The sequence below is a fragment of the Hippocampus bargibanti genome, linkage group LG06, assembly GCF_051943395.1.
Source record: "Hippocampus bargibanti isolate YZ-2025 linkage group LG06, ASM5194339v1, whole genome shotgun sequence".
NCBI lineage: Eukaryota > Metazoa > Chordata > Actinopteri > Syngnathiformes > Syngnathidae > Hippocampus > Hippocampus bargibanti.
This window is the reverse complement of record NC_142739.1, coordinates 26,277,731-26,290,781: the sequence shown is the minus strand read 5'-3', so window position 1 is coordinate 26,290,781 and position 13,051 is coordinate 26,277,731. Positions and strand designations below refer to the sequence as shown.

At 41.7% G+C, this 13,051-nt stretch overlaps 1 protein-coding gene across 2 annotated transcripts in view; it reads right to left on the bottom strand.

The window, feature by feature from the left end:
- Positions 1–13,051, bottom strand: part of rprd2b (regulation of nuclear pre-mRNA domain containing 2b) — a 25,294-nt gene extending 12,243 nt beyond the window's left edge. The window contains exons 1-8 of one of the 2 annotated variants that reach the window (XR_016115196.1): positions 12,811–13,051; positions 5,011–5,140; positions 4,725–4,912; positions 3,145–3,191; positions 2,934–3,060; positions 2,676–2,851; positions 747–1,026; positions 425–655 (exon numbers count right to left, since the gene is read on the bottom strand). Coding sequence is in view for 1 of the 2 variants with exons in the window: in XM_088997912.1 (XP_088854038.1) it covers positions 425–652; positions 747–1,026; positions 2,676–2,851; positions 2,934–3,060; positions 3,145–3,191; positions 4,725–4,912; positions 5,011–5,140; positions 12,811–13,006 (1,372 nt within the window). In the remaining variant the exon portion in view is untranslated. The remainder of the gene's footprint in view (positions 1–424; positions 656–746; positions 1,027–2,675; positions 2,852–2,933; positions 3,061–3,144; positions 3,192–4,724; positions 4,913–5,010; positions 5,141–12,810) is intronic. The other variant, XM_088997912.1, reaches the window with a different exon arrangement.

Sequence of the window (13,051 nt, the reverse complement as noted above, 5' to 3'; positions counted from 1 at the left end):
TAGCTATTATCTATATAGCGCATCTGGCTATCTATTAGCTAGCTGGCTAGCTTTCTATCTATTTGAGTTGTTTCCGGGTTGAGTGAATGCTGCCGCGTGCGGTTGCCGCTGCTCACCCACAGAAAAACTGATCTTGTGACTGGAAAGTGACCTTGAGAGTTTTGAATGGGGCTTCGAAATGAAATGTATTTTTATTATTCATCATAAATATAGAAAATTTGTTTTTAAAAGCTTGCTGTGGAAGCAATTTCGGGCACTGAAACTTCAGATGTGTTAAAACAAAGTGCGTAAATGTTGGCGATGTCCCCACAAGGCCACATTAGCACCGTATGTGTGTGTGTGTGTGTGTGTGTGTGTGTGTGTGTGTGTGTGTGTGTGTGTGTGTGTGTGTGTGTCAAAGAGACATACACTAACATAAACACACCTGTGTTCTTCATGGCGGCCGTGAGCGAACTGAGGATGGAGCTGATCTTTCCCAGGTCCACCTTGGCCATGTTGACTCCCAGCGGAGTGGAAGGCAATTGAGACGCAGAAGTGGGTGTGGCTTGGGTTACCGTAGAAACAGCATTAGCCTTCGAACCTTTGCGAGGTGTGGTTGGAGTTTTGGAATCCGCATCCACGTCAATGGGGGAGATCTCGCCCATCTTGTCGCCTGCTTGTGAGAAGTCAAGGCAAGAAATGCGTTTTCAGCGACGGGGTTCCTGTACGGTCAGGTCAGAGGTCGAGGACGACGGTATCAGGCTAACCGAAAGTTAAAGAACTGCTATCGTCTTCGTCCGACATGTCCAGGTCCTCCCTGCTGTCGCTCGGCAGGTCGCCTTCATCCATGGCTTTGCCGTCCAGCTCCGGGTCCACCTGTGCTCTGGCGGCACCCGGACCCAGGAGGGGGGAGTCCGAGCCGGTTGGGGAGGGAGCGTCTTCGAATGGGGAAGGGATCGGCGAGTCCTCGGGACCGGGAAGAGACGACTTGAGGGAGTCCAGTTTTCTCTTCAGACTGGCCACGCGGTTCGCAAAAGTACTGTATGCCTGCGCATGTGGACGGAAAATAATTCTGTGGTTGTCAATCAATGTCCCAAAAGTAAATAAATCAATAAATAAGCCATCAATTGATCATATAAAAGTCATTTTTAAAAGGTGGTTATGATGATTAATTCATTCGCTGCCATTCCCAAATTTATTCGTTTAGGTTTTTCTTGCTGGGGGTGCCGTAAAGCTTGGGTCAGACCTCTGGCAATGTTTTTCCCTTCCACAAGGGGGCAGCATTTGCCTTTTGTCCATATTAGCGCTTTGTGACAGCTTTAGCTGTTGTTAAAGCGCTATATAAAGCCATAGTTATGTATTGTATTTTATACAGCTGCCTCCATTTCAAGCTCATATATCTATTAGCAAGCGAGCTAGCTTCCTATCTATTTGAGTTACTTCCAGGTTGAGTGAACGCTGGCGCGTGTGGCTGCCGCTGCTCACCCGCAGAAAAAAATATCCCGTGACTGTAAAGTGTCCTTGAGAGTTTTGAAAGGCGCTCATAAATGAAATTTCTATGTATTATTATTATTATTATTATTATTATTATTATTATTATTATTATTATTATTATTATTATTATAATAACTCCAGACCCATATAACTTAGGAATTAACTATTTTTTGCTGATGAAAGAAAATGATCCAACGTTTCTTACCCTGAATTTAATGTTTATGTAGTCCTAAAACTCAATATTCTGTAGGTCCTGCAATTTGAGTGAAAATGACAAAAACCCTGGCACGAGTGGACAGATTTTTGCACATCATCTAGCAGTGAATGAGTTAAAGTATCTAAACCACTCATTGTTTCTCAAAAAAATAGATTAATTCTTGTGATAATTGATTAGTAGACAATGGATTAATTGTGACACAGCTAATCGGGTATTGATCACATCTCAAGTCATCTTCCCCATTGAAATATATGGCTATACCATTAATCCGTTTCTTTCTGGGATAGGTCAGATCGAAATTTGACAGCAGTCTGTTTTTAACTCATTCACAGCCAGACGGCATGCAAATATGTGTCTACCCCAGTGCCAGGGTTTTTGTCATTTTCACTCAAATTGCAGGACCCACAGGATATTGAGTTTTAGGGCTACATAAACATGCAATACAGCATAAGGCTTAAACCTTAGACTCTCTTCTTTCATCAGAAAAAAAAGTTTATATTTAATTCCTAAGTTATATGGGTCTGGAGTTATCCGAGCTTGAAATTGGGGTGGCTATTCAAACTACAATACATACATATTGATTTACATAGCGCTTTAACAACAGCTGAAGCTGTAACAAAGTGCTATCATGGGAAAAAAAGGCAAATTTGGTCCCTCGTGGGAGTGAAAATCATTGCTAGAGGTCTGACTACGCGTTTTATTGGCACGTAAGCATGAAAAACCCAAACCCAAAATTCGGGAATGGCGCTCCGCATCATGCTTTTCAATTCCCGAATAAATTCCGGAATGGCAGTGAATAAATCAAGGACACCCGAAAATTGTCGAAAGAACCATAAAATGTCAGTTTCGTGTTGCCGGTTCGATTTTGGGGAATTGGATTCATAAAGGAATTCCGTAGAGGCCCGATTGATGGGGGCCATCACTACATGATTGATTGATTAGAATTTCTTTTGGTTATTCTTTAGCCCGGAGAACAAACACTCACATTCGCCACAATCTTGACCTCCTTGTACTGCATCTGATAAAAGATGTCTGCGTTCCCCAAAGCCTCCAGCAAGGAAGGCCCCGTCTTCAACTCGTCCTCTAGAAAACCTACAAACTCCTGCAGCTTGTGACAACCGTGCTCAAAGTCCTGGGCGAACTTGTTCCCTCCAGCCTTGTCTGAAAACCATTTCCAACCCACAGCATGCTCAAATAACATACAAAATTCAACTCGAGCGAATGCGGCGGGATCAATTCAAACCTTTCAGCCTCTTCAGCGCTTCTGCGCTGCAAATGTCCAGTCCGAGATCCTCGATCTGGTTCTCCCGAAATTCCTCTTCCGAAATTGCCTGCTTGTATCCTAACAGCTGGTCAATGAGCAAGTTGGGCTAGAAGACACAGACCGTCAAGCGCAACATTTGGCGACCAGTCGGTGCAGGCAACGAATGCATGAGCGTCTGCGCGAGACTTACGGCAAACTCTTCAACGATCTTGGACTTGATGGCAGCTTTGGACTTGGCTGGAACAAAGCCCGGAGAAACATACCCTTAAAATGTCCCTTATACTGACGCTCCCCAACTTACGAACAAGATATGTTCCGAATGGTCGTTCATAAGTTGAATTTGTTTGTAATAATACATTTCTTTTCTAAACACTTTTCAAAACTCTCAAGGTCACTTTTCAAAACTCTCAAGGTCACTTTCCAAAACTCTCAAGGTCACTTTACAGTCACAGGTTGCTTCAGTGCTATATTTTGCATGGAATGTATGTTTAAGGCTTATATGTTTCAAGGACAACCGACGCCTACGGACAAGTTGTGTGCATAATTTGTAAAATCACTTCAAATGACTTCTACTTAGTGTATTTTACAAAGATTCCACGGCATATAGCTATATTTTACGTTTGAAGACTTGCGCTGAATATTCAGGAAGTCGAGTTGATGACGATGCCTAGACATGACGTTACATCTGGAATGCTCCTGACCGAGAAAGCGACACACAATGTACTTTTTTTCGTCTGAAAACTTTGTTGATCCGTGTTGATGGCGAAATTAGAAGGAAAACACATAACGCGATGGTGAATCGTTGTGTCTTGCACCAAGACCTATTTGATTCGAGTTGACACAAATTCCCAGCAGACAAATCAGCCCATTTACAACGGAACTTGGGCGTAATCTTGTGCATTTTCTGGGACGCTACATTGGAGTTCTGATGGCTCGAATTGATACGCAAGTACTTCTTTAATCGATTGCAAACATGTATGCTTTCCTCTTCAGAACTATTTGAAACATATTCATAACTGGATGAGTAACAAGAAAGCATCTTCTCCGAATCTGAAGCCATTGTTTTGATTCTAGAGCAAGGCAAGACGTCACGAACAAGGGGGCGGGACTTTCTGAAAATCCCCAATTCGCAACTCAATCTTTTGCAGTTTTAGCACACTTTAAGTCATTTTTATTGGTGTTTTGCATTTGACGAACAAAATCAGCCTGCGTGCTTTGGGTATTTTAGATGCCATAAAACGTTTTTTTCTGATGTCAGTTAGGAAACAAAAAATGGTGTCGGTTGTCCTTTACAATGTCAACACATGATATGAACTGATTATAGGCAGGGTACAAATTTGAAAGCAGTCTGTTTTTAACTCATTCACTGCCAGACGACGTGCAAAAATGTTCCCACTCCAGTGCCAAGGTTTTTGTCACATTTTTGCACATCCTTTGACAGTGAATGAGTTAATGGTTTAGGATTTTAGGGTCGTCCAATGTCCACTTTTAGAACGTTGCACTTTTAGGAATTGCATGACGGGCCCAATGAATGTCTCTCTGTGTCTTTGTGTTGTCATGTTATTTAGTTTTTTTTGTTCTTTTGACTTCAAGACGGCGCCGCGAGAGTGGCTGCCTTTCCAGCAGCTCCTATGTTTTGCTTTTCTACTTTCATTTCTTTCATAATTTTGCTGCTGTGAAATGTAAATTTCTCCACTGCGAGACTAATAAAGGCAAATCCAATCCAATCCAATCCAACCACCCGCCCCCCTTCCCCAAAGTTTGACATACCAGTCACGGGTGGCGTCTCTCTTCCTTTCTCCTTCTCCTTCACCTTTTCTTTCTCCTTCTGCTTCTCTCGATCTTTTCCCTTCTTGTTCAGGTTGGCTTTCAACTGGCTGATGAGTTCCTCAGGGTACACGCTGCGCTCCTCCCAGATTGACAAGATCCTTTCCACGGACTTGCGCACCTTTGAGTCTCTGAGGACGAGACACAGGGACACTCACGCGGCACTTCCAACGTCAAACATTTGGAGCAAAATTAGGAGGAACGCAAGGATGGGAATATTGTCGCTCACTTGATGAGAAGGGTGGCGTTGGGGAGAACGTCGGCAAAGGCGGAACGGAACACAATGGCGTTCTTTCGTTTGCAGTTCTGAATGACGTCATTGGCAAGGTAGAAGAGATTCAACCGATGATTGTTGTCAGCTGAAAGTGGAAACACAAACACACAAACATAAAAAAGGAGTCCTCACAAATAAACAGAGGACTTTCGGGTAGAAACATCGTGCCGACTACCCCCCTCCCCGGCTGTCATCGAATCCACCCTGTGTTCTTCCATTACCGTTTGGTTCGGGGCCGCTACAAAATGGACAAAATCCGACTTCAACGCACAGTTGGGACAACGGAAAAAAATCATCGGCACCGCCCTACTCACTCTAGAGGACTTCTTGCACACTGCAAGAATCCAAACGAGGGCGCGGAAAATCCTACTGGATCCTCCGCACCCTGCCCACCTCCAGCGACTCCCCTCAGGCAGGCGCTACCGATCCATGCGCACCAAATCCAGCAGACATTTAAACAGCTTCTTCCCCCGTCGCCATTAACTCCGGAATATAAGGTGCACCCCAATGAATGGTGTATTTACAAACGTTTTCCATATGTAAGGCGCAGCGGCCTATAAGGCGCACCTTCAATGAATGAAAAACATTTTCAAAATATAATATATCAATAGATACGTTTGACCAAATAGCACACCGCATTATAAAGCGCTAAAGTAGAGGCGAGGGTGACGTACGACTTCTTCTAAGGGGGAAATTGAGTCAGTGGCTGAAGACAGTAGTTGCAAGACCAGTTGTGCCTTAAAGGACAACCGACACCATTTTATTTTTTTGTTTCCTAACTGACATCAGAAAACGTTTTATAGCATCTGAAATACCCAAAACACGTAGGCTGATATTTTTAGTCAAATGCAAAACAACAATAAAAATGGCTGCCGCAAAATGAGCTTGGAACTGGGCAGATTCAGAAAGTCCTGCCACCTTGTTCGTGACGTCACTATTGGTCACACACTGCGTTGCTCCAGAATCAAAACAATGGCTTCAGAGAGTTCAGATTCGGAGAAGATTCTTTCTTGTTACTAATCCAGTTATGAATATGATTCAAATAGTTCTGAAGAGGAAAGCATAAATGTTTGCAATCGATTAAAGAAGTTCTTCAGTATCAATTCAAGCCGCCCAGAAAATGCACGAGATGGCGCACAAACTCCATTGGAAATGGGCTGATTTGTCCGCTGGGAATTTGTGTAAACTTACACCTGTAAGCGCGTTACCGCAATTGGCTGTGACACACAACGATTCACCATCGCGTTATTTATGTAGTTTTCCTTCTAATTTCGCGATCAATACGGCGTTTTCAGGCAGAAAAAAGTACCCAAAACGCATTGTGTGTCACTTTCTCGGTCACGGGCGTTCCCTCTGTGACGTCACTTAGGGGATTGTCATCAACTCGAAAACAAGATTTCCTGAATATTCAGCGAGAGTCTTAAAAGATAAAAATATAGCTACATGCGGTGGAATCTTTGTAAAATGCACTCAGTAGAAGTCATTTGAAGTGATTTTCCAAATTATGGACAACTTGTCCAGAGGTGTCTGTTGTCCTTTAATATTACTTCACATATAAGGTGCACCTTGCGTCTAAGGCGCAGGGTCATCTAACTGAAGAAAATGAAGGTTTTTGGGTGTGCCTCATACACGGGAAATTAAGGTAGTCATACTTCAGTTTTCAAATACAGTAAAGTCTCGTTATATCGATATTCAAGGGAGTCCGAAAAAATATCGATATAACCGGGACTATCGATATATCCGACCCTGTTTGCATGTAATTTTCTCCGTGCGTGCATAGAAATAGTATCGTTATAACCGGGACTATCGATATATCCGATATCGATATAACGAGACTTTACTGTAATTCTATTCTTGAGTTTATCAGATTTAGACCAGACCTGTTGTGGTTCAAAGTTACTTCACAGATAAGGTGCACCTTGCGTACAAGGCGCGGGGTCATCCTTTGAAGAAAATCAAGGCTTTTAGGTGCACCTTATACACCGGAAAATACAGTAGGTATACTTCAGTTTTCGAACAATTCTATTCTTGATCAAATCAGATTTAGACTGAAAAAAATACGGTTTTTACGTCTCTAGCTGACATGGGGAATGGTGTGACGGAAATTCTTTCGTAAGGGACTGACTTACGAACAGTTTTGAAACCAACAGCGATTAATGCTAAGGGCCTACCAAAATTGGTATCCGTTTGTGGAACCCGAAGCCAGCAAAAAACATGTCATATTTTGGCTGCAAACGATTGAGAAAAAGCCTTTTATCGACAGCGATTACACGCAACGACAATCTCAGTCCTTCTGATAGCAGTTTTTTCAGCATTCATCATGACAGCATTTCCGCAACACAAGTGTGACGTAAACAAATATACACGATACAAAGCAAAAAAAAGGACAACATTCTGATTACAACAGCAACGCAAAACAAAATCAGCAGCTTGACCACTTCCTGCATATAGCTGCGGCGTACGCTACTCAGCTGATGATCGCAACTAACCAACCGCGTAAGCATCACGCATGGAAACACACGGGAAAAATGACGTACATCATATCTTTTGATTTCAAAAACAAATAAGCGCCCGATAACGCTTGTGCATTAGTCTTACATATTGAATTTATTAAACAATGCAATCAGAACCTCTTAACTCATTCACTGCCATTCCTGAATTTATTTGGGAATGTAAAATATGACGTGGAGTGCCATTCCCGAATTTGTTCGGGTTTTGTTGCTTGGGTGCCGATAAAGCGCTGGTCAGACATCTATCAATGTTTTTATTTCCTACCACGCGGGGGTGGCATTTGCCTTTTGTACAGCCGACTCCATTTGAAGCTCAGATAACTCCAGACCCATATAACTTAAGAATTAACTATTTTAGGGAAAGAAAGGTCAGATCAATGAGGCGTAAATATTGGACATATTAAGTAAAATCACTCATCTTCACTCATTCACTGCCATTTCCGAATTTAATTAAAAAGCACAACGTGGAGCGCCATTCCCGAATGCGTTGGGTGGCGATAAAGTGCTGGTCAGACCTATGGCAATGTTTTTCCCTTCCACGAGGGGGCAGCATTTGCCTTTTGTCCATGTTAGCATTAAGTTGCAGCTTCAGCTGTTAAAGCGCGAGATAAATCAATATGTATGTATTACATTTTGTACAGGCGCCCTCATTTCAAGCTCAGATAACTCCTGACCCATATAACTTAGGAATTAACTTTTTTTTTGAGGAAAGAAGAGGGTCAAAAGTTTCTTACGCTACATTGAATGTTTATGTAGTCCTAAAAGAAGAGAGTCTAAGGTTTAATCCTTATGCTGTATTGCATGTTTAGGTAGCCCTAAAACTCAATATTCTGTGGGTCCTGGAATTTGAGTGAAAAAATGACAAAAACCCTTGCACTGGAGTGGACACATTTTTGCACATCGTCTGGCAGTGAATGAGTTAAAGTGTGAGTGACCGCTGCACAACTCTGCAATGTATTTATTTATTTTGGGGGGGTTTGCAAATCGCCATTTTTGAATTATTAGGCCAGAGGATGCAACCTCATGTTCTTATTTATTTCTTTGTTTATAATAACTAGCCCACACCTACCCCAAAAATTGAGGGTTTTTTTTTATTTCAGGGCAGATTGAAAAGGACCAATGCTTTTATTTTACACGTGTGTCACACACACACACGAGACAACCTTGGTGGCTCAAACACTCTCATACAAACACACAAACACAAGCATCTACAGTAAAGTCTGGTTATATCGATATCGGTTATATCGATAGTACTGCTTATTACGATACTATTTCTATGAACGCAAGGAGAAAATTTACATGTCGCAGGATCGAATATATCGGTAGTCCGGTTATATCTATATTTTTTCCGACTCCCGAGAATATCGATATAACGAGACTTTACTGTATATATTTTTTTATACGTTGCAAGTTGGAAAATCAAATTAAAACCCACACAACTCATCTCAATGTGCGGTAATCAGAAAACCTCACTGAATGCTTGCTTGCACAGCTGCGTTCACGTTGTATTCTCAGAACCCCAGCGGCCAAATCAGTCATGTCCAGTCAAATCACATCCTATGCAGCTACTACAAAAACACATTTTATGAAATCACGATGATACTGCCAACAGAAGTACAGTAAAGTCTCGTTATATCGATATTCAAGGGAGTCCGAAAAAATATCGATATAACCGGGACTATCGATATATCCGACCCTGTTTGCATGTAATTTTCTCCATGCGTGCATAGAAATAGTATCGATATAACCGGGACTATCGATATATCCGATATCGATATAACGAGACTTTACTGTAATATGAAAATCATCAATACGCATACAACCACACAAGCAAGCAGCGGTCAAAGCAAACAAAGTCCTTTAAATGTCTTTTCTAAAATCTGACCACTAAACCCACATTCGCCTGAAAATTGACAAGACCATTTGGAAGCACCGGGAGCATTAAATAAAAAAAAAAAAAGTTACATCACGTGACAAATCGGCCTAACCGCTTACATCGAGCCTTCACTGTGGCTGTAGAAGCAAAAATTGGATAGCGAGCTATCTGTTAGCTATCTGTCTAGCTATCTGTCTAGCTATGTATTAGCTAGCTAGCTTTCTATCTATTCGAGTTACTACCGGGTTGAGTGAACGCCGGCGCGTGTGGCTGCCGCTGCTCACCCACAGAAAAACTAATCATGTGACTGTAAAGTGACCTTGAGAGGATTGAAAGGTGCTTATAAATCAAATGTACTATTATTATAAAAATCCAAACACTATTTCCAGTTCAGTTTTACGGCTACCCGCGGACCACCAGGGGGCAGCGCTCATCACCCAGAATAAGCTTTTCCATACTTGCTTTGTCAATAGTGACCCTTGAGTGACCGGCGGCATGTTTGAATAATGTTAATAATAATACATTTCATTTATAAGCGCCTTTCAAAACTCTCAAGGTCACTTTACAGTCACACGATAAGAACTCAGCTTCACTCGCTCAAAAAAAAAACAGCTAAAGGCAGATCAGAAAATGAAATCATGTAACTAAGCATTTCAATCAGAGTTGCTGCTATTACTGCGCAAGGCGCGCTCCATCAATCAGGCACGTGTAGAAAAGCCAAACATACAACAGAACATGACAGGCAAAACTATCAAGTCTTCAACCGTTGACTGCACAGCAAGACCACATTTGATATTTGAACAGAGAGACAAAGCTAACAAGCCCAAAAGTGAAAAAATGTAAACAGTTTTTATGCATCTGAACGGCGGCGGCCATTTTGCCACTCACTGAAAATGACATCACAGTTGCTCGGGGGTCAGTTTGCGAAAGGTCACATGCCCATACGTAACAAACATTTAGGGTACCGTATTTTCTGGTGTATAAGGCCTTGATTTTCTTCAAAAGATAACGCTGCGCCTTATACGTGGGTGCGTCTTATATGTGAAGTAATATTGAGCCAAAACAGGTCTCGCTAATACTGTCAGCTGCTATGACGCCATTTCCACCTGTAGAAGAAGTCGTGCGTAACAGCCTCTACTGTAGCGCCTTATAATGTGGTGTGCTTTATATTTGGAAAACATTCATATATTTACATTATATTTATATTTTATATTTGGAAAACTTTTGTCATTCATTGAAGGTGCGCCTGATGCTACCATGCGCCTTATACATGGAAAACGTTTGAAAATACACCATTTATTCGGGGTGCGCCTTATACATGGGAAAATACGGTATTTAAAAAAAATAATAATAGTAATCATAATAATAATACATTTCATTTCTAAGCACCTTTCAAAACTCTCATGGTCACTTTGCAGTCACAGGATAAGTTTTTCTGTGGGTGAGCAGCGGTAGCCACACGCGCCAGCGTTCACCCAACCCGGAAGTACCTCAAATAGATAGAAAGCTAGCTAATATATAGTTAATAGCTAGCCAGCCAGATAGCTAGCCAAATAGATAGCTAATAGCTAGCCAGATAGCTAATATATAGCCAGCTATGTGGCAATTACTCGGGTAATCTATGAAATAACCCATTCCATTTTTTTTTTCGGGTCAACCTTAGTATGCACGACCTCAACTCCCATTGGCCAACCAAAACAGTTCAATCAACTCGAACGTCAGACGAGCCAAGACTGTATCCAACGTACTTCTCCTATGAATCGTCTTGCCTCGATTGCTTCAAGACGTGATCAAACCGATTCCACACAACTTAATCAATTCATCGATTGAATTCAGGCATGCCAAAGTGATGCTGCATGAGGTCAATTGTACATTGTTCTCCGCTATCAACCTTTATTGAGATGACTAATCTCACAATTATTTATAAACGGCTTTGTCAGCCATTTTACTTGCAGGGGCTTTAACCAAAGCTACGACAGAAGTCATGTAATGTTTATATAACAACGGGGCCATAACAACGACGCACAAGGCGAACAAGAATGATATTCTCATGAAGCTGCAGGGAACTTTACTGTTGTACAACCATGCCATGACAACCAGCCATTTACAACTTTTGTTGTTTTTAATCGTCGTCAAGACTTATGTGATCAATTCACAATAAAAATCATTACCAGGAGTTACATAAGCGTCAGTTTTTTACGTTTGTTTTTTTTTTTTTAACAATTGTAACTAAGTGACATCCACGTCAATTGTAATTCATTGCAAGTAGCTGATTAAAAAATAATAATATTGCATGGAAACCCAGAACTGTGACTATCCTTTGAGGTACGTGAAAGAAAATGTTAAGGTAAATTAACAATTGGGGAGAAAAATATCACTCACTTAGCGGTAAGAAAATATACACAGGGTGACCTTTCGAGGCTTTGATCGCATACACGGATCACGCACATTTGCAGCATGAGTGAGCGGCTGGTAAATCCTGGAGCATTCTATTGTCTTTATTATTATAAATGTGCACATACCTAAAACAATTTGTAAGTTCATAAAAGCAGCTGCTTGTTGGTGTTCTGTGATTAGTCACATCGAACTATTGGTGACTATCAATTGCTATTCATGTAAAGGCCTTTGTTGTTATTTTTGTATTGGGTGCCCCCTGCTCGTCTCAGCACGATGGGGGACAGAGCTTTCGGCCGCTCTGCCCCCAAACCCAGGAACTCACTTTCTCCTTGAAATAAAATGTATTATCATTATTGTCACTATAAAAAAATCTGCAGAAAGTATGTGTAAAACCACAGATCTCACCCAACAAGTAGTGTTGTCGTTTTTTGTATTGAGTAAAAAAATTGCAGAAAATATTGGCAAAACCACAGATCTCAACCAACAAGTACATTTATCCACTTCGATATTAATAAATGCTAACCAAATCCAAGTACATGGAGCTCAATCGGTGAAAAGCAGCACATAACAGGTGCAACATCAAATTAACCCTATGGTTAATTTACGACTGCCAATCCAAATTCGGAAGACCGAACAGTCATAAAAGATTTCAGTTAAGACATTAAAATGTCATACAAGACGTAACTAGCAGACACTCATGCAGAGGTGAGGGGGTTAACGAAACACGGGCCATTCCAGGTCAAGAAATAAACATTTGTACCTGGAGGCCCGAATGTAGGCAAATGCAAATGGATTGTCGCTTGATCACAAATAGCGGGGCTAAAATGTATTTATTCTTCACTGGGATAAGTTAACGCAAAGTTCCACACGAATGAATAGCTTCGCCATTTCGCGTCGTATCGGGGTCACAAACGTATTCGAATTAGCTTTAGCATATGTTAGCTATTAGCTTAGCGAGCCAGAGCTACTCACATTTCTTTAGCCACTTCATCCAGTAGTGCACGACGAGGCCGCTCTGCTTCTTGTTCTCGATGCACCAACCGGAGACACTCTGGATGGACTCCATGGTGTTGGATATTCCTTGAAAGCGTCGGTCTAGAGAAGCTTCTAACGCGGCGTTGGAGCTGCGGGCTCCGTGGCCGCTCGCAGCTCCAGAACCGGCGGCCATCTTTGCAGGTCTCGCTTACTAGAGCTGAAGAAGAAAGTGACTTGG